The sequence below is a fragment of the Netta rufina genome, assembly GCF_964035555.1.
Source record: "Netta rufina genome assembly, chromosome: 12".
NCBI classification, from domain to species: domain Eukaryota; kingdom Metazoa; phylum Chordata; class Aves; order Anseriformes; family Anatidae; genus Netta; species Netta rufina.
In genome coordinates this window covers 12,134,121-12,157,999 of record NC_140135.1, presented here as the reverse complement: position 1 = coordinate 12,157,999, position 23,879 = coordinate 12,134,121, and the positions used below count along the sequence as shown (strand labels likewise).

The 23,879-nt window shown below is 49.1% G+C and overlaps 3 protein-coding genes across 8 annotated transcripts in view; all 3 read left to right on the top strand.

Moving 5' to 3' along the window:
- Positions 1-2,030: 2,030 nt before the first annotated feature.
- Positions 2,031-7,305, top strand: ITGB1BP2 (integrin subunit beta 1 binding protein 2). The gene is made up of 11 exons (XM_084294203.1): positions 2,031-2,238; positions 2,373-2,422; positions 2,508-2,564; positions 2,876-3,021; positions 3,168-3,280; positions 3,399-3,457; positions 3,836-3,906; positions 4,014-4,116; positions 5,187-5,306; positions 5,704-5,766; positions 6,973-7,305. Exons 1-11 carry the CDS (start codon positions 2,175-2,177, stop codon positions 7,288-7,290), a joined length of 1,164 nt encoding a protein of 387 aa, XP_084150329.1. The 5' UTR covers positions 2,031-2,174; the 3' UTR covers positions 7,291-7,305.
- A 25-nt stretch (positions 7,306-7,330) lies between these two features.
- Positions 7,331-20,583, top strand: LOC311213886 (rho-related GTP-binding protein RhoG-like). 3 transcript variants are annotated; one of them, XM_084294204.1, is made up of 4 exons: positions 7,332-7,596; positions 8,055-8,199; positions 14,327-14,397; positions 16,206-20,583. In XM_084294204.1, exon 4 carries the CDS (start codon positions 16,227-16,229, stop codon positions 16,800-16,802), a length of 576 nt encoding a protein of 191 aa, XP_084150330.1. In that variant the 5' UTR covers positions 7,332-7,596; positions 8,055-8,199; positions 14,327-14,397; positions 16,206-16,226; the 3' UTR covers positions 16,803-20,583. The 3 variants fall into 3 exon arrangements, with proteins under 3 accessions (XP_084150331.1, XP_084150330.1, XP_084150332.1); XM_084294205.1 differs by lacking the exon at positions 14,327-14,397 and having other exon boundaries at positions 7,331-7,596; XM_084294206.1 differs by lacking the exons at positions 7,332-7,596; positions 8,055-8,199; positions 14,327-14,397 and adding an exon at positions 14,411-14,744.
- A 795-nt stretch (positions 20,584-21,378) lies between these two features.
- Positions 21,379-23,879, top strand: part of TAF1 (TATA-box binding protein associated factor 1) — a 29,744-nt gene continuing 27,243 nt past the window's right edge. For 2 of the 4 annotated variants that reach the window (XM_084293868.1, XM_084293872.1), the window contains exons 1-4: positions 21,379-21,516; positions 21,617-21,734; positions 22,281-22,397; positions 23,359-23,478. In XM_084293868.1, coding sequence (XP_084149994.1) covers positions 21,391-21,516; positions 21,617-21,734; positions 22,281-22,397; positions 23,359-23,478 — 481 coding nt within the window. In that variant the 5' untranslated portion in view covers positions 21,379-21,390. Of the gene's footprint in view, positions 21,517-21,616; positions 21,735-22,280; positions 22,398-23,325; positions 23,479-23,879 lie in introns of those variants that run through there. The other 2 variants (XM_084293867.1, XM_084293870.1) reach the window with 2 other exon arrangements.

Sequence of the window (23,879 nt, the reverse complement as noted above, 5' to 3'; positions counted from 1 at the left end):
GCCTCTCTGTGTGAGGAGCCCATCAGCACCCTCCTGCACAGGTAGGTGTCCCTGCGGTGAAGTCACCTTCTTCCTCAAGCTGCTCTTGCTCCTCTTTAATTGTTCACAGACCTGCATGTCCTTGGCACGCCGCTTCCTCGAGAGGTGACGTTTGCTTTCATGCTCAGTGCTCGGGGTCTGGAAGCCCAGCTCTGTGCTGGCCTCGTCTGCAGCTGTGCCCCGTGCTCCTTGGTCCAAGGTTCAAGGTGATAACAGGGCTTCCCTTCTACAAGAAACGACTGTGGAAGTTGTTTGAGAGCGATTGGGTCCATTTTTTCTATCTCCTTTTTGTTCTCTGTTATACCAAATTGACCGCACATGAAGCAAAGAGGCTTTATTTGTAATTCCCAGCTGGCCGTTCCTTGCACGCCGTTCCAAAGGTGCTGCCCACAGCCAGCCCACATGACAGGGACTTGTGCTTTACTTGGAGCTCTGCCCTGGGGCAGGGCCGGACACAGCCACGTGGGGCCAGGGCTGCTGGCAGCCACAGCTCCCAACCAGGCGCTGGGTGATCGGCGTGCTGCCCCACACCACGTCCTTCCTATTACAAGTACCTCATCTCCTCCTTTCTCTCATTCAGAAAGTGCCAGCCCTAGCACAGGGCTTGTCCCTGTTGCGCCCTGGCTTTGCTGTGCCTGTCCCCAGGGCTGCCACCCTGACCTCAAACCCGCTGGGAGCTGCGGGCATGGTGATTTGTGTGCCGCTGCGCCCGTGTGGCTCCCTGGCCACCTCGCTCGGCTTCCTGCAGGCACACCGGGGCTGGCCCTGCAACCCTTGTCCTCCACCACGACGACCTGCTGGTCCTTCCAAATGGAGCCTCAGCACCCTCCGCATCGCCTCGGCGTTTCCTCTACAAAGTAACCCGAGCTCCAAACCCTCCCTGGCACGAGGATGGCAACAGCTGCGGCCTTGCTGACGGCTTGCAGAAAGGACGAGGAGACCTGAAACCCTAGAGCACCACGCAGACCCGGCACAGGGCTCTGACGGACTCCCCGGGACCTGTGATCCCTCCTGCTTTTCCACCCGCCCTTCACACTGCTGCCTGTTCCCGTGCCTTGGGGCATGCTTTTCTTTAAGGGGTGGCATCAGCTCGAAGCCAGGCTGCTGGCACTCCTGCAAAGCTTTCCTGGGGATATTGCAACGCAGGATAGGGCAGGCTTTGGGGCTGCTGTACCTTTGCGTTGAGGGTTTGCTCTGAGAGGAGCAGCAGTGGCATCCGGGCTGCCTCGCAGGGCAGCTGCTGCCCACAGGACCTGCCCTTCGTGGGCTTCTCTCAGACCCAGTTCCGCAGCAGAAGTGCTCGCTGGCTGCAGTGTGCCCCCACAGGTCGGAGAAACACCCAGGAAACATCTGCCTCTGCAAACGGGAACAATAAAAAGAAACTTTTGTTTTAGATATTTGTAGGAACTACGTAAAATCTTTGATCTCGAGAGGGCTTCTCGTCTGTAGGAAGAAAAACCCGAGGTGCTGGGATGGGAGCGGGGAGCTTCAGCAAACCCCTCCTGCTCACTGGAAGCCCTCATATCATTTTGCACACTTCTGTGGTGATGGTGGAAGCAGGGAAAGCTGCCGGGGACAGATTTCATCCCTGGGCTGCACAAGGCCCTGATGGGGATCAGGGACGTCTGGGCACATTCCCTGCTCTGGTCCTCTGGTGCCATGTGCACATTTTGCCCTGGGACCCTGCGAAGTCTCTTCCTTCCCTTTGCAGTAAACTTTCAGCCCCTTCTCTGGGTGATAAATAAATCGAGAGCTCTCCCAGCAGCTGCTCAGGAGCTGTGGCTCCACGGATCCGAGCACAAGCACTGTGGTGCTGCAGACGCCACGGGATGCAGGCGCTGGCAGCCCTCTGCCCACCCCAGGGCTCCCCATAGCGTGCGTCCCCTCCGCCGGGCGCCTGCGTGTGCCGGAGCAGGGGGCAGGACAGAAATATGCCTCTGGAGATAACGCGGGTCCTGCCAGCTGCCATGTCCATCTTTGGCCAGCTCTCCGGTTACCAGCCGCCTCCTCCAGCTGCCCCCAAAGGCAGGCAAAGTCACCTCGCGGCGCCTGTGCTGGGAACCGCGGGGAAACAGAGGGGATGAGATTGACGGGGTTTTTGTTGGAGTGAAGGACGCCGCGTGTCCACCTGAGCCATGGCGTTGCTGTGCTACAACAAGGGCTGCGGGCAGAGGTTTGATCCCGAGCACAACGCCGAGGGTAAGCGGGTTCCTGCCCCCCGATGCTCTCCTGGTCTGCGGCCTCGGCTGCCAGCAGGCAGCTCGGGAGCAGCTGGGGAGTGCACGGCCAGGATCGCCCTTCCCAAAAGGCTCCGAATGCTTTTCCCTCTTCAGATGCCTGCCTGTACCACCCGGGTGTCCCCATCTTCCACGATGCCCTGAAGGTAAGAGGGGCCGCAGCTGCGGGGTGGGACCGTGTGCCCGGTGGGGACATCTGCCCCAACCGTCTCGTCCTCTCCCGGTGCCCAGGGCTGGTCTTGCTGCAAGAAGCGCACGACGGACTTCTCCGAGTTCCTCTCCATTCAGGTGAGCGACTCACCAAAGCTGCTGGGACCCCGTGCAGCTCATGCCTCCAGCATCATGCGGTGTCTGAGCAGCCCGGGGAGGTGGGGAGGATCTTTGCTGTCCCTCTGCTGCCAGGCTGGGGTGGGACAGAGCTGAGGCTTTCCCGACACGGCCCCGGTGGGGCTGCACGTGGGAATCCCTGTGGACACGGCCCCTGCGCTGCTGTAGGGTTTGAGCCCGGCCCTGCACGGGTCACAGGAGCTCACTGGGGCTGGAGCAGCCTCCAAGTTAGAAAGGGCAAAGCAGGCATCGGGCTCATCTCTGCTGCTCAGGGATGCACAAAGGGGTTCCACAGCAAGGAGAAGCCCCCTGAGCCTCTCCAAGAGGAGAGCTCGGACAAGGCGAAGGCCAAGCCAGTGGCGGAATTCATCATCCAAGGACCAAAATCAGCTGAGATGATGCAACGGGAAAGACCAAGGTGAGAGAGGCTCAGCTGGCGGCATCGCCTGGCCACGCTGCTGCTTGTGCATGAGCCTTGCCCTGCCTGCCTCCGGGGAAGGAGCAGCGATACTTAAATGGCAAAAAAAAACACAACACTCGGCCTTTGTTGCTGTCGTTTTCCAGCTCTGATGAGCCACGACAACTGCTGCCAATTAAAGTATCCAGGTCTCTGGAGCAGGCGCTGGAGAAACTGAGCCTGTCCCCCCACGACAAGGTGCCCGAGGGCGGCCCCACAGGTACTTCACAGCTGGCAGCAGGGCCTGGCCTGGCCTGGCGAGCCCGGAGCAGGGGCTGTGGGAGGGCTGGGGACAGGCAGGGTGTGTGTCCCCGAGCAAAACTGTGCTGTCCTTGCAGGGGAGGCGGCAGCGCAGGTGAGAGCTGGCACCACCTGCAAGAACGCAGCCTGCAAGGCGGTGAGTCCCCTTTGTCCCCGCACGCTCTGCGCCGCCCCGCAGTTCACCCGGGTAGAACGGGCACGGAATGGAATAATTCCTGCCTGCTCCTCCCTCCTGCAGTGCAGCACGCTTTCTGCCTCGCCCCAAGGCTGCCATGCTGTGCTGGGATAGGGGCTCGGCGGGGCGGTGCTGGGGGCACGCAGCGGTGTCCTGCCATGGCTGGGTGCTGCCAACAGGGAGCAGGGCCTGCGGCTGTCCCCAAAAAGTCCTCTCCAATGCTGAGGGAAGGGTGACAACGGGCTGTGACTGTGATGGGAACAGGCCCTGATGTACAGGTGCCTGGCCATGCCGTGCTGGAGGCACAGCCAAGCCTTCCCTCTGCTTCTTGCCCCACAGGTCTACCGGGGTGCAGAGAGCAACGCAGAGGTTTGTACCTTCCACCCTGGCGTTCCTGTCTTCCACGAGGGGTAAGGAACCTCCCTTTACTGACCTCGCTGCGGGCTGGAAACGGTCCTGTGGGGTCCTGCCCTTGCTGGCGTCCTGCTGCCTGCTCAGGAAGCCCCACACCCCGCAGGATGAAGTACTGGAGCTGCTGCGGGGTCAGGACCACCGACTTCAGCGCCTTCCTGGAGCAGCCGGGCTGCAGCACGGGGCGGCACTGCTGGACGGGGAAGGCGGTAAGGGAGCTCCCGGGGAGGTGACCGAGCAAAGTGCCTCCAGGAAAACCTTTACTGGCACCCGGGGCTGCTCTTTCCCTTGCTCTGCATTAACGCGGATTTCCATATTTAATTCTGCTAATTTTCATAATTGCTCGCAGATGATTGCATCAGGGTTTGAACGCTGAATCCTCACCCATCTGTTGTTTTAAAACTCTGCATTCACAGAACCTGGCAGCTCTCACGCCTGTGGCACGGGTGCAGTGGGAAGCTGAAGGAGGGCTGCCTCTGCCTTCTGCTCCAGGAGCTTGGTGTGGCTGGTGCTGCAGGCTGCCGCACAGGAACAGGCAGTTGAGCACAGGAAAAGCCCTGCAAAAATCCCCCAAAAGTTTTGGCGGATGTCTGCAAATGACTTGAGGTTGTTTTCATGAAGCTTTCTCTCTGCAGCTGCTTCTCAGGAGGGACCTCATCCGCACTGGCTGTTGTGGCAGGGCCACGAGGGGAAGGTGCCAATTCACGACTGTGTGTGTGAGAGAGTTTCTCTTAGCTGGCAGCAGGCTGGAGCTGGGAAAGTTACAAGAAAACAGCCCAGGATATCTCTGAAAGTGCATCGTGTTCTTCTGAGTCAGCACTGCCAGACTGCCTGAGCAGCCCTCTCGGAGCTCAGGATGTTCTTTGTCCTGGGCTGAAAACACGCAGGGGGTGTAAGGGAGGCTGCTTTGAGAGGGCATCTTCTGCTGTCCCTGCAGAGTGAATTAAATTTGATGTGATGCAAAGGCTTTGTGCCTGCTCCTGGTGTGAGCCTGGGCACAGCAGAGTGACCCTAGAACAGGGGGATGTCTGCTCTTAACACATCCTGGAGCACAGCACAGATGTCCTGTGCTGCATGGGGCAGTCGGGCAGGGGCTGCCCACCTTCACACAAACCACCTCCCCTCCAAAACAAGATGCAGGGTTTGCTCTCGCTCAGCTGACGCTGTCCTTAGCTGGCTCTCTGTGAAGGACAGACACACAAAGAGCACCCTCTGGCACAAACGTCCCCTCTGCTGTCTTGGGGGATGCCACACCATGATGGGTTTTTCTCCCTGGCAGGACAAGAAGGCGGTGTCGTGCCGACAGGACTGGCACCAAACCAGCAGCCAAGTGGTGGTGACAATCTATGCCAAGAACCCCCTGCCCGCCCTCAGCAGCGTGAAGGCCAACCGCACCGTGGTGAGTGGGGCTGGCAAGCTGGCTGGGGCTTTCATGGCACCCCGCGTCAATGAGCCACAAGCAGGCTGGGTTCCTGGTGCTCTTCAACACCCATTTGGGGTTGGCGCTTCCTGAGCTGAGAGCCTGGTGGCTTTGTGGCTGCAGCTGCCCAGCCACGCTGGCTCAGTGGCTTTCGGCCTCAGCGTGGGGCTTTGTTGGCCTCCAGACCGTCAGCTGGTGGCAGAGGTGGAGCTGCAGCATGGGGAAGGGGTGAGAGGCAGCTGCTGAGGGATCGGCAGTTACACTGCAGCTGGGACGTGGGATGCGGTACAGGGCAGGAAGGCAGCTGCGCTGTCCAGGGAACAGCGCTGGAAGTGCTGTGCTGCCCCACTAAGATAATTTTCTGTTGATCTTTCAGCTTGAGGTTCACGTCATCTTTGAAGGGAATAAGATTTTCCAGGCAGAACTCGATCTCTGGGGGGTAAGATCCTGTTTACTTTGATTTCCCTGTTCCAGAAATCTGTGTGGGAATGAGCTGCAACACTGTAGAGCAGCCCAAGCTGCTAGAGAAGTATTTTCAGCCCCAAGTACAGGCTCCCAGTAAGGAAAATTACTCCCTTTATAGTTTCAGACTTCTGAAAAAGCAGCAAAGCGGTTGCTGCTACAAGTTCTGCACAGTCCTTCCTGTGCATGCAGCACGAGGGAGTCTTTAATTGCATTATCACGCAAAAACAGTGTGGCCCACGGGACTCTGCTGTTTCCCGAGAACAGGCTGGTGTATCTGTGGAACAAACAGCCATTTCACAGTCCCTCTCTCGGTGTTATTCACTGCCAGCTCCTGAGGACCTGCAGAGAACACAGCTCCATCGCAGCTGTCACAGCAGAGTGGACTGGTTTATCTTTAGACCTCCTGTTGTCCATAGCAGCAAATGCTGATGGGGAAATGATGTTTTTCTCTATTGATCCAGTATGGGTAGCACCCCCTGTGAGCCATGCCTGGACTCTGTCCTGGCAGTTCTGTTCTACCTGAAGCACCCTGGCTGCTCTCTTTTAAATATTACCACAATGCTGGCTTGTTGTTGGGGCTGCCTGGGAGCCAGGTCACCCAGATGCTAGCATTTATACCTATCTCTACGGGCTACATAGGAAATATCACAGGGGTTGTGAGGAGGGCTTTAGTGGTGGCTGTGCCGATCCTTGACTGAGAGCAGAGCTGGGTGTCGCTGCTGGCTCTGCTGGCCTTCTGGATTTGGCTCTCCCTGAACCTGGCACAGTCCCCGCGCTTTTGGAAGCAGTGCAAGGGGCAAGACTCACTGTCCAATTCCTCAGCCACTTGCCAGCTGCAGAGGAGCAGCGAGGCTCAGCAATTTGCATGCGTCCTTCTTGCCTTTATTCCCCTTGTGTGCTGCCTGTGCCCGCCTGCAGCAGAGCGTGCTGCTGGCTGTGGAGGTGCCCGTGCCTTGTAGCTGTGTGGAGAGGGCTGTAACGGAGTCCAGTGCCAGCACCAACGTGCTGTTGAGGTGTAACACCAAGCTCAGCTGGACACCGGGACTCATCCTGCTCTGCCCTGAGGAGGGGAGGACTCTCGTCTTTTCACCTCCATCATGGCTCTACTGATTGTGGGAAGGATGAGCACGTGCTGCCGGCCCTCTCCTGCTCATTTTGATGTGCCCTGCCCTCTCTCTAGGTCATCGAAACGGAGAAGAGCTTTGTGAGCATGGTCCCTACCAAGGTGGAGATCACACTCTGCAAAGCCAGCCCGGGACCCTGGGCCAGGCTGGAGCACCCCCAGAGCAGGGCATGCTCCCAGGGGGAGCCGGAGAAGGCGGCTGCCAGCACGGAGGAGCTGGAGGAGGACTCTGACGACAGCCTGAGCTGGTCAGAGGAGGACGACGAGGAGCTGGAGGCACGGCGCCGCTCAAGGGCTTTGACAGCAGCCCTGGAGGAGCAGCCCCGACCCAGAGCACCGTGTAACCCCCCTCAGCTCACAGGGGGCGAGCAATAAAAACACAACACGCCACAGCTCCGTGTACAAGGCTGAGACGGGCTCAGAGACAGGCAGACTGCTTTTAACCTTTTAACTTGACTTTGAATCTTTATTTAAGATTACTTTTAACCACCCTGAGGGGAAGGGAGGGGGGAGGAGAGGGGAGCTGTCGAAAGATGGCGGCTCCCCCACAGCGGCGCCGCCTCCCCCCGCCGCCATCACTGCGCCTGCGCCCGGCGCCTGCGCGCGGCGGGGTGCGGCCGGCGCCCGGGTTCGGGTTCGCCGCCGCCGCCCCGGGAGCAGCGGGCACCGGGCGGCCCTGAGGTGAGCGCGGCCCCCGCCCCGCGCCGGGCCGGGAAGGGAGGCAGGACGGGGGTTGTGTGGCCGCTAAGGGGAAATAGGAGCAGGGAGGAGTGGGGAGGAAGGGGAAACGGGGTACTAGGGGGATACCGGGGGGGTACCGGAGGGGTATCGGGGGGGTACCGGGGGCGGCGGCTTCCCTCAGGGCAGCGGGGAGCAGCCGCCGGGGGTGGCTCCGAAAGGGGCTTGGGAGGTGCGGGGAGGGCACGGCTGGGGCTGAGCCGGTCCCCGGGCCGGTTTCCTGCGGGGAGATGTGCAGGAAGTGCGGCCGCCCCGCCGGCAGCTCCTCGGCTTTCCTCTTCCGCGGGGCAGCGGCGGCTCCGTGCAAGGGGGGGGGGGGGGCGACAACAGGCGGGCACGGGGCGAGCTCCCCGCTTCCAGGGCTCGCTGGGTTCAGCACGAAGCGTTTTCCTCCCTTACAGGGACGCCGAGGAGCAGTCCTACGTGATCTGCCCCCCAAAAAAACCCCCGCCACGTTCCTGTCTCGAAGAGCACACGGCTGGAGGAAGGCGCTGTCCGAAATCATTCTCGCAGCCTTTGGCACCTGCATGCAGTGGGGAGGCACAGGTACGGTGTGGGGCAGGCTGTGCACATCACCCACCAGCTCGGTGGTTCTCCGCTCCAGTTCTGTAAGCTTTCGGTATCGGTAACATCCCGCAGCCAGGAATTCCTGGCTTCACCTCCAGCTACCTTTTTTTTTTTCGGAGCCTCCCTCCTTCTGATTTAATTTGGCATCCCTTTGTTCTCCCCTTTAAAAGAGCCGGTGAATAGTCAGTGTCTGTTTGCTCTTTATAAGCACTTGTGATTTCCACCGTATTTACCCTGAGTTATAAAAAAAAGGGCTTTAAATGCTTTTGTTCGCTGTGTGTACCCTGTGCTTACCACACGTGTCTCGCACTGGAGTGCGGCGCTCCTTGTGCCCGGTTCATTAGGTGTGTCCTGCTTGTCCCAAGCTTGGTTTTTGCTTTTAAAAACTTTTAAGTTCTCTTCTCTGCTATATAATTTACATCTGGCATGAAGACTGCGTTTGGCCAGTTTGCCAGCATACAGTTGCACTCGGGTCTCTATAGGGAACTTACAGCTATGAGACATTATTTGTCATTTTGGCTTTTGAGCTGTTTCCATAAAAAAGAAGCTTTTAAGTGTTCTTAGGAGGAACTTTACAGACATGTTGGAAAAACAATGAAATATGTGGTTTGCCATTGGTAGGGGAATGCACAGTTTGATTTGCTTTCATGATGAGGCTGTGATTTTTCTGTCCTAATGTTTTGACACAATATGGTGTCATGTATTACAGAAGTCTTGTATCATTAAAAGGAGTATTTTATTTTTTTACTTAACATTCCTATGTCCCTATGGTAAATCTGGTGGACTGCTGAGGCGCTACTTTGTCACTGATAACTTCTGCTCACTGTTTAGAACTGCAGGATTTGATACAAATGAGACCTGCAAATGGGGCAATATTGTAGCACAGCAGCCATGATAAAATACCCACTGAATGGATGCGTTAACTTGTGTTTTAATTGTATCAAAACTGCTTAAAGAAACTTTTGAAAACTGTTATTGATTGACCAAGGGCATTTTTTGTTTGTTTTACTTCCCAGTGAAATTTGGGGGAAGAGGAGGAGAAATCAAAAGAGAATCAAAGAAAGTGTGGGGGTTTTATTTTTGAGGAAGAAGTCCAGATTTTCCCAGTATACCTGTTACCCCTCAGGTACAACAGTGGCTGTCTTCCAACTTCTCTTAAAAATAGCTTTTATACTCCCAAGGAATGCCAGGTGACAAGGTGATAGGAAGGTAGACTCACAGCTGGTTTTTTTGTTCCCTCCCCCCCCTCAAATCACAATGAGGGTGGCTTTAACTGGATTTGTCATTCATCCTGTAATGTGCTTAATTCTCCTAGCAGAACTTAGTCACTGAGGTAGTGTCTTTTTTCCTTTAACAGTCAGTACTGAATAAATCTGTAGAAGCCAGGAAGGACCTATAAAAAGTGGTCAGTGTATGTACCCAGGACCTCTGCAAGCAGCCTGCATCTCTGAGGAGGTGTGCAGTGGATCTGGGTGCAGAACCCTGCCATGCCAACTCCTGGTCTTACTCCTTTACTGTTACCACCCTTGAAGCACGTTAGGGACATTTTGTTTAAATAAGCTCTGAAGGGTACCATTGTGACAAGTCGATCCTTTTGCATGTGGTTGCAAGAACATCAAGTTTAATGCTCTGCAGCCTCTGATTATGGCAGGATACATTTCATTTTCATATGCTGTAGGGATGCAGATACCTACCGATGTTCTAGTTTTTAGTTCCCGTACAGCTGCACTTTGGTGTAGTCTTATTTCACAGTCCTGCAGCTGTTTCATTGGCTTGTTTCTCATGCATGGTAATCTTGGATTCATAGAGCTTAAGTTCATTGATATTTGGTCACTCATATCACTACTCTCATATAAGATCTGGGGTATGAGTGCATGCAATAATGGTATTGATGCATTGAAGTTTGTGTGGGTGAGGTGCCTGAATGGCTTACGCAGAATACTGTTTTCTCTGTGGTTCCCAAGGAAATACTGATTATATGGTAAAGTTTGTTTCTTAATTTTTTTAAAATAAAAAGACTAAATGGATAAACCAATTTCAGCCTGATTTGGTAGGGATATAAGTCTTAAAAACATTATTTGAAAGGTTTTGGGAAGTTTCCTTTAGCTTAGAAACATTTATTTATTTATTTGGTGAAAAATAGGAAGGTCTTTATAGTGTCCGCAGTGAGATGTGGGAATTGTGCTCTTGTTAGACAGCAGCAGTGTGTGTGGAAGCTGAACTTGAAGCTCCACAGAAGTGAGCTCCCTGGGTTCTGCTGTTCACAGAACCTGGAGCTCTGGGTCCTGGGCTGGTGGTTCTGCTGTGCTGCTGAAATCTGGCGTGGCTCATTAATTTCTTTCCCCTCTGCTGCCACTCAGGCTGTTGGATGTTTTGTTTCTCTTGCCTTACAGGTAAATGGCAGGACAGAAAGCAGTGTGGAAATTTGAAAAGCATTCAGAAGTCCAAGTAGGTCATTCACTGCTGAAGGAATAGTCAGGGTATTAGGGATGAGGTCTCCTATTTAGCTTTTTTTTTACTCTTTCTTGGCATGCATGCTCAAGTTTGGCACTTGTCCATTCGTTTAGCGCTTGCCTAAAACAATGGAGAGTAAGCTGAGCTGTTATGGAATAGTAACACAGTCTCGATTAGACTACTGAAAGCCCCTTTATCTTCCCTGTTAGATCTGGTGGCTAAGTTGCACAAATCAAAAATCTTTTAGGCTCCTTTGTACGGGTGAGGATGTTAGGATATAGTTGGAGCTGCAGTTTGTTGTTGAAAGGTTCTGCCTGATTTTATGTATGGACGGCGTGAATCATCTCTGAAGTTTTTGTTACTGGAAAATGAGCAATTATGTTGTTTAGATTTCTGAGCTTCTGCTTGCTCCAGATAAAGCAGTATCAAACTTCTGAGCCTGCAAAACTGGGAGGGATTGATCAAAGGTGATGGCTGAATAGAACAATAGTGCTCAGTACAGGTGACTTCTGCTGAACTCCTGGTGCTTTTTCTGCTCATGTTTGGCAAAAATGTGGCCCTGTCCAAACTGGAAAGAGAGATGTAGAAAACCTGACAAGCTCTTTGAAAACAAGGTTATCAAAGAGCATTATCAAAGCTAAAATCCACCTAACAGAGGCATCTAGTGTTAATGGAGCGAGGGCAGAGACATATCCTGCTAAGAAATAGTTCCTCTGCCAAGAATTTTTCAAAGTGCAGGAAGTATAAGAAAGTACCCATCTAGAAAGCCCCAGGAGAATTCAATTGTATTTCCGTTCTGTTTTCTCCCTTCTCTCAATCGGGAAGTGAATTCGGTTGTATTTCCGTTGTGTTTTCTGTCACTGTTTTCTCCCTTCTCTCAATCGGGAAATTTCCTTCAGACGTGGTGAAGAAAACTCTTTCTCTCTCCCTCAAAAATATTTCGAGGTAATATGAAGTTACTCAATTTCACTTAGGATAGCTTTGGAGGGAAGCTGGGGGTGGAACCCAAATAGTGAATTTCTCCTGCAGAAGTCCTGCTGGGTTACAGGAGAGCAAGCTGCCCGTGTTAACGATACCCAAAAATATGTAATTAGGTCAGAACGGGAGCAGCTCTCCTGACGATGTCTCGACATGTCGATCGAAATCTTGCACATTCCAAAGGAAACGCCAGGTGTGCAGACAGTGAAAGCAGACTTTGCAGCATCCTCTGAGGAGGAAACTAACCCCAGCTGGAATGCCAGTTTGGTAATTCGGAGGCATTGATGGATAAGATAGAAATAACTTCTCCATGTATTTTTGTACAACATTTCTCTGTGGGGTAATGCGTGTTGTTTTTTTTTTTTCTTTAATTTCTTGAAAATTATTCCCATGCTGCTGTAACTGTTAGAACTCTTCATGTTCTGATGATCTTCTGCCTTGACTGTAATCAAAGTGCTTTCTCTGGCAGGACTCAGCAACCAGAATTACCTCTCACTACTTTGGACTTTCTGTTGACTCCTTTCTCTTGCCAAGTAACCTTTAAACTTCACTTTGAAGCTCGTGCCTAGCTTTCTGTTTCTAAATTCTGAGTCTTGCTTTTGATGCGTTGATGTGGTCGTCTGTATTTTTCTCTTTTTTTCAGTTCTCCTTTTTACCTGTTGTATATGTTTTACTCTCTAAAATTTTTTCCCCAGAATTCTTTTAAAGCTTAAAAAAAAAAAAAAAAGCAAACCCTACACTTTTTTCCTGCTCTTTGTAACGTTTGTTGGTGATGATTGATTGGGGAGTATGGTGTTTTTTATTCCCAGCATCTATTTGTACAGCACGCAGTGCCAAGTTCCAAGGTGCTTGAGAAAAATGAATTTTCCTCTCAAATTTGAACCTCGGCTTCTTGCTTTCTTATGAGTTTTGTTGTTATGTAAATTGTTTACAAGCAGAAATTACAAATAGAGACTCTGAACATGTTGAACAGAGATTGTGGATTTAATAAAAAAGGCTAGGTGGAGGTAATACTGTTTGTTTGCTTGTGGCTTAAATTAAAAACTCCTTTGTCTTCCACATGTAAATCTTTAACCAAGCTACACCTGCTCGCAGCCTACAGGTTTCTGGAGAGTGGGAGCATCTTTCTACTCTTTCTTTTGATTAATTTTCTAAATGCTTTGTTTTAGTACTAAATTTTGTATCCCGGTCTGTTTGTTTTTCTAGTCTGCGTATGCCACACACGAATCCTTTCAGCTAAGAGAACCTACTTTAAAGGAGCCCTGCAGGGAAGCATACTTTAGAGCCCACAGGCTCTTTAATCATATTTGAATAGTTCATACTTAGCCTGGTGCTTTGGCATTTTTGCATGGAGTTACTTCCTATTGCAACTGTTGCTCTCTTAAAAGTGAAGCTGCAGCCAGGTAATTCGAGATCTTAACGCTGTAAAAGCGTTATTCATATTCCAGATATTTTTTTTTTTGTTACTTTACTATTGTGTTCCAAACCGAAAGCTGCAAAGACCTCTTGAATAAAACCCAGCAAAAATAATCTCTGAATAGCACGCTTTCTTTAGAAAATTTTAATGAGATTGAACCAAGCTATTATAGCTTCCCATTGTACAGGGAACGTGTGGCATTGTGGTGGACCAATATAAGAAACTGCCCGCGTTGTGTTACAGTACTGGTGCCTGGTAGGCGTGGGTAGTGATGCAATTCTGGGTTATCTTGCCTTTCTGTGAAAAATCCTGTGCGGGAATGAATAGGTATGTGAGCCCTTGGGGGAGCTCGTGGTTTGTGCTTTAAGGAGAGCCGTTCCCAAAGCCTTGCGATTTATGTGTTTTAGAAACTAGGAACTGGGATATAAAAGGCTTTGTGTGTCTCATTCTCCATGAGACTTCTCGTGCGGGTTTTTGAATGCATGTGTCCAGCTTAGCTCTGTGTCATCACGGAGATGGCTTTTCATCAAGTGATCAGAACAGCTGGCTGCTGCATAGGTACTTTTCATTTGGAAATCATCTTCTGCTCTGAAATTGCTGGTCACCGCTAAAGTTTGGGATGCAGGGCTTAATTCAGTGGTTTGAAGTGCGTGTAGGAATTAACTCTAAGACCTGCTCTCTGCTGCCATTCAGTGCTGCTGCCCTTGGCAGCTGCCGGTGCTCCCCTCCTCCGCGATTCACTCCCACCGTGTCGTACCACTGGCTTGGCTGCACCAGCCCCTGATGCTCAGGAAATTGGGTGAAAGGACTCCTCAGCCTGTTGTAGTGTGCGGTCACGGCTGAGAAGGTGGGATCCTGCCTGGCTGGGGAGGGAACTCGGCGCTTGGAAAGGTCTGAAGGCAGCCTCGTCATGCCAGAGCTGCAGGGAGGGCAGGGGGAGAGCCTGGGACAGCGAGTTACAGCTGCCCCTGTGGATACAGCAGTGTTATGGCACTGGGATCCGTCCCCTCTTCTGTCACTGTTTTGTAACCATTAGACCTTCTGTGTTCAGGAATATGACCTTGTCTCGTGTGCTGTTAGGAGCAGTGCAAAACCTCTTAATAATAAAATGCTGAAAATGTTTAATTTGTAATGATTTTGGTAGTTTTATATTAAAATTTCAACTCTTGGTTTTGCAAAGCGCAACTAATGTTTCTAAGCCTCTAATTTGTTAGATTTTTACCTTTTTTTTGTTGTTGTTTTTTGTTTTTCTTCTAGCCCCCTTAAATGAAAATCTTGGTGCAACTGTTCTGGAATAATATATGCAGTCCTGCTGTTGGTTATTGCTGGTCAGTGCTCTTTTTTATTGATTACCTTTACAATTTCCAGTGGCATGCCTCTCTCCTTACATTTGACTCTGGCCTTGAAGGATGACTGATGTTTCTGATGTATGATGAAATGCACACGTATGCTTTTCTGCCAAAGCTCAGAAGTACCTGAGCTCAGATTTCGTTTCAGGTGATTCATGATGTTTAAGCAATTTAATTCCTGCCCTTTTCAAAAAGGATCAACTGCTTCTGCATCTTTCTCCTGCTTGTTTCTTCCAAATTCCTCCCCTCACACATCCTGCTCAGTCTTTCCGGTGCAAGGTTTCGGCACTGCTTCGCACAACTGGCTGCCTTTTAATAGCAAGTGTGTACGTATATTTATACTTCCTTAAGCACTGTACGTTGTAGTGACCGAAAGCAATATCGCTCGAGTAGCCTGCTGCAATGCCAAAGCTTAAAGTATTTTTTTTTCACCTAGTACAGAAGAATCATGTGTGCTCCCAGTGGGATGATAACAGTATGTGGATACAGACTCTGTCAAAAAGCTGTTTGTTTCAATGGTCTTGAAGGGGAATTTGGAGGAACGGGATTTGTGACTTCTTATTAGCGAAGTACTTCACTGCTGCTTGTTTTTATATTTCCTTTGCGAATTTGATGCTGTTAAAGTTGTGATTTTTCTGGAATGTGCAATGTAGTCCCTCCTACTATTTGTTTCTTCTGTTTGAAGCAGCATATTTGGTGCTGGTTGCGAGTTGGGGATTACTGATAGTACCTCAAAGGCATTTGGGTGAGAAGGCAGATGCATGTTCCTTCTTGCTCAGGCTAGCAGTGGAAGCTTTAGCACAGAAATGAACAGCAAATGACTGTGCTTGTAGTTGTTCCATAGTGTTTATGAACAGGAAAGTTCCTGTTCATGTAATAAAAGCTTAGAATGAATCGAGTTTTAGTCTATATCCACTTGATTATCAAACCTATTCCTTACATTTCAAGAAAGGGATAAGAAGGCCTTTAAGCTTCACGTATCTCTGGGAACATTTCCACAGCCTGCCCAGGAAGGCTGTTTGATTGCTGATCTCTTACACCGTGTGTTTTTTCTAATGCTTGATGTAAGCTTTCTTTATTTTACTTCAAGCCTATTAAGTTTTGCTTGTTCTGTCACCGATTAGTGAGAATAATCTGTTCTTGGCCTCTTTAGAAAAATTCTGTGTGTATTCTAATCTGGATACCATTTCTAGTTTTATTTCAAAGAACAGCTTTTCTTGTACGTGCTGCTGTCTGAACCTTTTGTCCTGTGTTTTCTGACTGTGAGTCGAGTGAATTACTGTAGTAAACGGTAGCAGTGCAACCCAGCAATTGATATCTTGGCTTACTGCACATTTTTCGGGCCTTTCGTTGTGCTAAACTTCCTAGGCAGTAGAACACATAGACAAGAAGTGTCAATTTAGAGTGTGTGTGGACTTACAGATGACGGAGTATCTTGTTACTGGTTGTGAGATCACGATCCTTTTCCGCTTGCAGGTATTTCCTAAGGACTTGTCCCTCTTGCCTGTGGGAAACTGTCTGGCCGTAAGGCAAGACTGTGGGAATTTGGCTAATTTGTGCTTATGTGGTTGGAGAGCAGCCAGTTGTCACTGAGCTTTCAACTCGTTGCATCTCTTTCCCTATTGTCTTTCTAGCCTCTGAGCTCTTCATAATGGCTTCTGAGACACTGAGTATGTCTGGCTGCGATAAGAAATTGTTAGCAATATTAAAAAGACTTGCAAAAGCATCTCTTAAAAATGATTGTCGTCGAGCGTGCCTTTTCTAACTTGTTCTCTTGCTTTGTGCAGGACTTTGTTTCTGGGTAAAGAATGCAGACCATAAAGTGCGTAGTTGTTGGAGATGGCGCTGTGGGAAAAACTTGTCTTCTCATCAGCTATACCACCAATGCCTTCCCCGAAGAGTACATCCCTACTGTGTTCGACAACTATAGTGCCCAAATGACTGTTGATGGCCGGACGGTTAGCCTGAATCTCTGGGACACTGCAGGCCAGGAGGAATACGACCGTCTGCGCACACTCTCGTATCCTCAAACCAATGTATTTGTCATCTGTTTCTCCATTGGTAGCCCCTCTTCCTATGCAAATGTGAGGCACAAATGGCACCCTGAAGTTTCTCACCACTGTCCTAATGTTCCCATTCTTTTAGTGGGCACGAAGAGAGACTTGAGGAATGACCTGGAAACAGTTCAAAAGTTGAAAGAGCAAAGCTTGGCTCCCACTACCCCGCAACAGGGGACTTCACTGGCTAAACAAATTGGAGCAGTCAAATATTTGGAGTGCTCGGCGTTGAATCAGGAGGGTGTTCGGGAGGTGTTTGCTGAAGCTGTTCGTGCAGTTCTGTATCCTGTGACAAAGAAGAACACAAGAAAATGTGTCTTATTGTAATTACCTCGGGTGGTGGATGTTCAAAGTTGAATAATGACTAGAGTTTTGGAGGGCTTTTTAACGCGTTAAATTGAAGATTTGCATCTTGCACTAACAGCTCTAAGCAGAAATGGATTATGCAAAGAATATTCTTGCAGTCTTATTGCTTCAGGGAAACTGAAACAAAATAGTTTTTTTTTTTTTTTCCAACTGAGAGGTCAAATATATACTTAATTTCTAAAGTTCCAGTCTCCAGCTTCTCCAGGGATCATTTGGCTTCTGTACTTATTTAGCGGAGGAAAATAAAAGAAGGGATGAAGCCATACGCCTTTAGTAGATAACTGTCAGTTACCAGACTTGCTGAAAAGCACAAATTCTGATAACTTTGCTTTAAGCATAGCTGCTGCTTTTCCCATCCCTTATGTACAGACCAAACTGGCTTTTACACACATCTGGCTGTCCAGTTGTTTGCCAATTCAGAGCTTGAAAACAATTTGTTTACATGCAGAAATGCCTGAAATAGTACTGAGACTCACCTTAAAGTGAACTGTGACCATTCGTATGAAGATTTAACATAAGGCATATTTAACCCAAAAAGCAAGACCCAGGGAACACCTGCAGTTATTTTGTTCATAGAAGCAGGAGATGATTTCTCCTAACGTAAGGAACTTAGGATAATAATGATGAATCCCTTGAACGAGTGATTTTCATGCTGTCAAAATGGAGAGGTGGAAGAGTAGTTTAGATGCAAGTCTTCCATAATCTTCTAAACCAAGATAAGGTTTTATTTCACTCTCCAAAGAGACTTAACACCCTGAGAATAAACTTCATGATCTTCTTGGGCCGACTGAGATAGTTGGGATCACACTTACTCTCCAAGTGAGCTTTTCAGTGTAATCCCACTCTCCCTTTGATGAATTCCAAAGACTTGGTAGAAGCCCATTTTCTCTTGAAGAATTCATTGCTTCACTTTTTAATGTTCTTGGAGCGACCACCTGAGATTTTACAGCAATTCCTTTGTTGTTTTTCTGGGAGATCATTGACAGAAAATTTGGATGTTCTATTTGCAGGAAACAGAAATGCTTATTTCTTCTGATGGTTTCAGTTAAGTTTGTAATGGTTAGCCAGTCACTGGATAGATTTACCTGGGCAATTTTCTCCCCTCTGCAAGGTGATCAGTTGTTATAGACGGTTGTAACTGAAGTTCTGTTTACGTACTTTTTTTTTTTTTTTTTTTTTTTTTTTTAACTTTCTCTAGCAGCTCTAGTGAGTGACAGCTGGCTTTTATTTTCAGGATGTTCACTGTTTTTTGTGTGTGATTCTGGGACCAGCTGAGGAGTGAGCGCATGAAACCTTCCTTAGTCTTAACCTTCCAGCTTGGTAGTATGAAAGCAGCATGCTTCAAAGATGCTTTGTATGAAACCAATGGTGCTGGACTGGGCTTTGTTGTCTGAGGTTGACAGTACTGTCTTTGTCCAGATGCAGCCTCGATTGGTAATTCAGAACTTGCTTTCTTGTGATTCCCACACATGCAAAACTGCACTGCGTATACCCTGGTCAGAAAAAAAAAAAAAAGCCTCATTTTAGCAAGAGGACAGAAAATATATCAGCAAGGTTATTAGGGATCTTGTGTTAATTTGACCTTGCTTTGTCTGATATGAAAAACAACAACAACAAAAAACAGGTAGATAAACACATTCATATTTGTGCCCTTATTCCCCTCTTTGAAGAGGATGTGCCTTTCTTTAGCTGTTGTAACTGTCGCTGTCGCTAACCACAATCTCTGTGTATTGGCTGTGTGCTCGTACAGGTACTGCTTTAGCAAGCTGCAGCCCGTAGATACAAACTGCAGTGAATTCAGGTATCGGTATAAGCGGCTAGTAAAACAGTACTGAGTTTCACATTGCCTGATGGCAGGCAACACCAAAACGCCCGTAGTGAATGATGTTTGCAGAAACCTGGAGACTTCTGCATGTTTTTCTTCACCAAGTGCCATTGTCTGGAGTGTTGTTGCATCTTTTGCACTCGTAGAAGAAGTGCCGGTCCAGATGTGGCTCCTACCGCAGTGCCCTGCAGGCTGTGAGGGAGTAGGAGGAGTATTTCAGTGAGGAAACCTCTGCTCACCATGCTCTGCCTTTTCTTCAGTAATATGCCTTTAGTGTGGGCTTGACTTGCTGGCAGCAATTAATCCTGTGCCTTGTAATGCAAGATTATTTTCTGTAGGTAAATTTCAGTAACTGAGTAAATAGAATTTATCATGTTTAAGATATATTTATTTAAGCCAGTGCACATGTTTTTATAATGCAGGTCAGGCTTAAATCAACAGTCTGGTTACCCTGGTGCAAGCCCATAACCTCTGCTTAATTGAGATGTACTTTAAAAACTTCGTGATATATTTGAACTGCTCTTAAATAGGCTTTTGATGTCAACAACAGGCACCTCTTTTTTTTTTTTTTTTTTTTTTGCTACACAAATTTGCAATTTTGTACTGAAGCTACTACTGTTTTAAAAAGTTTTTACTTCTTTACATACTGAAATCTTATAGTTCTGCATCTTTTGTGGCTATTCCTAACTGGATGACAATAATTTTGTAGATGAAGTCCTGTGAGCAAGTATTGTTGCACACACCCTGCTTCTGTAGGCTCACAGAGCAGCTGTCCTGGTGTTAACTGGAAGAGGGTATGGCGAGATAAAATTCTACTAAATCAATCCATTTGAATTGATTACATTATTGCTTACATGATACTAGAACACTTTATCCCCATCTAGATTACTTAATAAATAGATCGCACAGCAGTACTGAGGATATTAACACAATAGTGAGGAAAATGAGCAGAAAGTGAACTTTGAACAACTTCAGAAGCTTTTTACTGATTTCAGAGTACCTCATCAATAGTCATTTAGGTGCCTTGTATTTGTATCTTTCTGTCACGAGCAAAAATCCTGCTGGTTGACAGCTGATTTATTCCAGCATCTGTTTTTCATGAGAATGACCTTCAGGAGTGCACAAATCCAATGAGCTTTTCCATGCAGTTGGCATTCTCTGTTTAATCTTTTTTTCTTACAATTTCCGGTGCATTTCATTGTAAGTAGCCCGGTGCTTCAGTCTACAATCCATCCCCTTCTTCCCTTTATTTTTTTTTTTTCCTGTGGACAGGTAACAAATGCTTCACACAATCATGTGGCTAGATTTTGTCTGTTCAGAAGATCAGGGTACCCCAGAGTTAAGTCGTGAGGGTTTCCTGAACTGTTCAACATTCTTCAGTTTGTTTTCTTAGTGGAAATGTAGCACGTGTGTCATAATTCACAGAAGAGGCTCTCTGTGAAGAGACTGGTTTTAATCTTTCAGCTTATGAATCATTTCTCAAATACATAAGCATTTTGAGAACACAGTTGTGGCCATCCGCACGGCATCGAGCAGTTCAGGAATTCTGCGTCCGAAGGATGCTACAAGGCGTGTTGAGGTGTGTAAGTGCTTTCTTCAGTTTACAGCTGTCGCTATTTATATGGAATTTAAACTAGAGAAGCCTCACCGTGCTTTGTCGAGTGCTAAACCTTGCTCTGTAGGAACCTTGGTGCTGCTTGGGCTCGCCTGGAGGAGCGGAGGATGTCTGGAAGAAGGGTTCACCCCGGCGCCGCCCGTCCCGGCGGGAGCCCAAGACTAAGTGTGGTACTGATACATACACTGGCGACTTGATTTTATACTATAAAAGAATTTGTATTACAGCTAACAGTTTTAAAAGATTTTTTTTTTTAAATTATGCGAAATTAAATTGTAATAAAACCTCTCCTCATCTCCGTGGCTCTGCTGTTAGCTCATTCCTTGCTTCCTAATGGGGCTGCTGTGGAGGCAGCTCTCCCCTACCCAGCTTCCCTGCCCTGGAGGGGGAACGGGGCTGGGGGTGGTGGTGTGTGGGGTTGGGGTTGCATGTGGGGCTGTGTGTGGGGTTGGGGCTGTGTGTGGGGTGTGTGTGTGTGTGGTGGGGGGTGGGGTTGTGTTTTTGCTGGGGTTGTGGGGTTGGGTGTGTGTGTGAGGGGTGTGGAGGGTGTGTGGGGTTGGGGTTGTGTGTGGGGTTGGGGTTGCGTGGGGGATTGTCTGGGGGGGGTGTGGGGTTGGGGTTGTGTGGGATTGTCTGGGGGATTGTGTGTGGGGTTGGGGTTGTGTCTGGGGGGTTGTGTGTGGGGTTGGGGCTGTGTGGGGTGGTGTGTGGGGTTGTTTCTGGGGCTGTGTGGAGGGTTGGGGCTGTGTTGGGGGGCTGTGTGTGGGGTTGTGTGTGTGTGGGGGGGGGGCTGTGTGGGGTTGAAGGTGTGGGGGTGTGGGGTTGAGAGTGTGTGTGTGGGGTTGGGGGTGTGTGTGTGGGGGTGTGTGGGGTTGTTTCTGGGGCTGTGTGTGGAGTTAGGGTTGTGTGGGGGGCCGTGTATGGGGTTGTTGATGGAGTTGTGTGTGGGGTTGGGGCGGTGTGTGGGATTGTTTCTGGGTTTGTGTGTGGGGTTGTTTCTGGGCTGTGCTCACTCCCGTTGGGGCCGCGCGGGGCCGCTGTGCCTCCCGCTCCCCTCAGCGCCCGGTTTCCGTTTCCGTCCCCGTCCCGGTGCCGCCACCGCCTCAGCGATGTCGGACTCGGAGAGCGAGGAGGAGGCGGATGGCGGCCGCGCCGAGCCCTTCTCGCTGGCCGGCTTCCTCTTCGGCAACATCAACGAGGCGGGGCAGCTGGAGGGGGACAGCGTCCTCGACAAGGTGCGGCGGGGAGCGGCGCTGAGGGGAGCGGGGCGGCGGGGGCCGGGGCGGCGGAGGGGCCGCTCCGAGCTGTGTGGCGGTGTCCCTCTGCTGTCCCCAGGAGTCCAAGAAGCACCTGGCCGGCCTGGGGGCCCTGGGGCTGGGCAACCTCATCACCGAGATCACCGCCAGCGAGGACGACAGCCCGGAGGCGGACGGAGCCCACCTGGACGAGGAAGGTCGGGCACCGGGCACCGGGGGGGCTGCGGGCTCAGGGCTCTGCTCGGGGGGGAGGAGGGCAGCGAGGTGGGCACTGCCTCGGGTCCTCTGCCAACGGGCTGGCCTTCCTGCGGGTACCTGAGTGAATCCCACATCATCTCCCAGCCCTTTGTGCACACATTGTCTTTTATAGTTAATATTTTCACTACTCTTTGTCTCTTCTGGCTCATAAATATACTTATGTTTTCCCCTACATTCAACTCTTCTAAGCCTGTTCAATGCACAGTCTCTTATTTCAGGTTTTGTTAAACGGTTTCATTGAGTAATCAGAAAGCATTTCCTTTGCTAAAGCTGGTTACTTACCAAATTTGAGCTGAAACTCAGAGCTCTTGGAGATTTTGGGTGGAATAAAGGGGAAATGTTCCCTTGGGAGAAGTTAATCAAATGTTTTTATTCCTCTAAGAAAAAGAAGCAGAGGGGGAGGATTCATAAGTACGTAGCAAAGTCAGGTGTTAGTAATATGCATTAAGATAAAGCTTTGTGTGACTAGATGTTTTCCTTCATAGGTTGGGTTAAGAGCACAGAAGATGCTGTTGATTATTCAGATATTAATGAAGTGGCAGAAGATGAAAGCCGTAGGTATAAGCAGGCAATGGGCAGCCTGCAGCCAGTTCGAAGACCAGGTAAATGGCTTTAGAATTTAGCATGTACAGCTCTAGCTAGTACAGTGTGTTTTGGGGCAATTGGTTTGACACTGGTTCTGTTAAATGTGTGTTGTTGTGCCTTTTTGCTCATTGTTTCCAGAATCCAATATAAGCTTTCGTGAAACCGTATTCACTGGATAAAGCCACTGCTTAAGACTTCCTTTTTTAAGAAATGAGTTTTTCATCAGAGTTAAACTACGCTCTGAAGAGAAACTAGCGCCCTTCTTTTGCCATGGGGTCTCCTGCAGAGAATGCTAATACCTGCTGATATTTCTTTAACCTGTGTTCTTAGGAAAAGAGTTATGTGGGAGGTCAGGTATTTCTCAGAAATAATCAACGAGTTGAGGTCCTGATCCCTTGGAGAGTAACTTCAACCATAACCTCTCTCTCCCCTTTTACCCTAATTTCTTTTTTTAAAGCGACTTTCTCCAAAAGGCACTTCAGTTCTTTTGTTGGTCCCAGAGATCTCTGTCTAACAGAAACAGGCTTTTCCCTTTTAGGAGCTGCTAGTGCAAATGCTAAATCTTTGCTTATTCCTGAATGCTGCTTTACGCTTAACCTTTCTGTTGTCATATTGTGGCTGGTTGGGTGTAAGGTTGACCATGTTTTTCTTACATCTTTAGCAGCTTTTTTCTCTCTACAAAGTGTGAATAGCAGAATATATATACATATATGTATTACAAATACTGCAGCCTGCTTTCTGTCAACTTTTTCTCCCCTGTCCCACTCTTTCTTAAGTTCCAATATTGCAAATGAATGTGCTGAACTGGTAAGAGGTTTGCATCTAGTTATGAAATAAGAATGGTCTCCTTGCTAAGCTAATGAGGGGACGTGGTCTTCTCAACAGATTGGGATGCGTGTGAGATTGTACAGGTGGGGAGGTTGTCTGGTTCCCTTTTATTGTCAGCTTAATGTGCAGTCTTGTCTTCTGACTGGTTAGATGAAGATGAGGATGATTATGATGCCGACTGTGAAGATATTGATTCCAAGCTGATGCCACCGCCACCACCACCTCCAGTACCTGGAAAGAAAGAAGATGAAAAGGATGCAGCTTCCACTGGTGAGTGAGGACTTCTTCTCTCTGGCAATGTGAATGTCTGAAGGAAGCAAACGTTGCTGTGTAGCAGTTCATTCTGTGGCAAGGACCCATCTGTCTTCAAAATTCTGTCTGCAGACTGCGTCTGAAGGTGGGTCTTTGTCCTGTTACACAGTGTTATAGGACTGTCTGAGCTGAGCTCATGTATAAAATACGGGGTAAGGTATTATATTTCTAATGACTGTTAAAATACTGATTTTTCACAATCAAATTGCTTTTTTTTTTTTATCTCATCCTATCAGTTGTGGCTGGGAAATTCACCTGGAACGCTTAGGATAAAATGAAAGGTTATACCAGAATGGTACTCGTAACACCTACAGAGGCTTGATTTTTGCATAACTTGGTATAAAAAGTAGATGTGGCAT

Coding starts and splice junctions, on each gene's coding strand:
- ITGB1BP2 (XM_084294203.1), top strand. CDS start 2,175: ATGGCGTTGCTGTGCTACAACAAGGGCTGCGGGCAGAGGTTTGATCCC. Junction 2,239..2,372: donor TCCCGAGCACAACGCCGAGG/GTAAGCGGGTTC, acceptor TTCCCTCTTCAG/ATGCCTGCCTGTACCACCCG. Junction 4,117..5,186: donor ACTGCTGGACGGGGAAGGCG/GTAAGGGAGCTC, acceptor TCTCCCTGGCAG/GACAAGAAGGCGGTGTCGTG.
- LOC311213886 (XM_084294205.1), top strand. CDS start 16,227: ATGCAGACCATAAAGTGCGTAGTTGTTGGAGATGGCGCTGTGGGAAAA.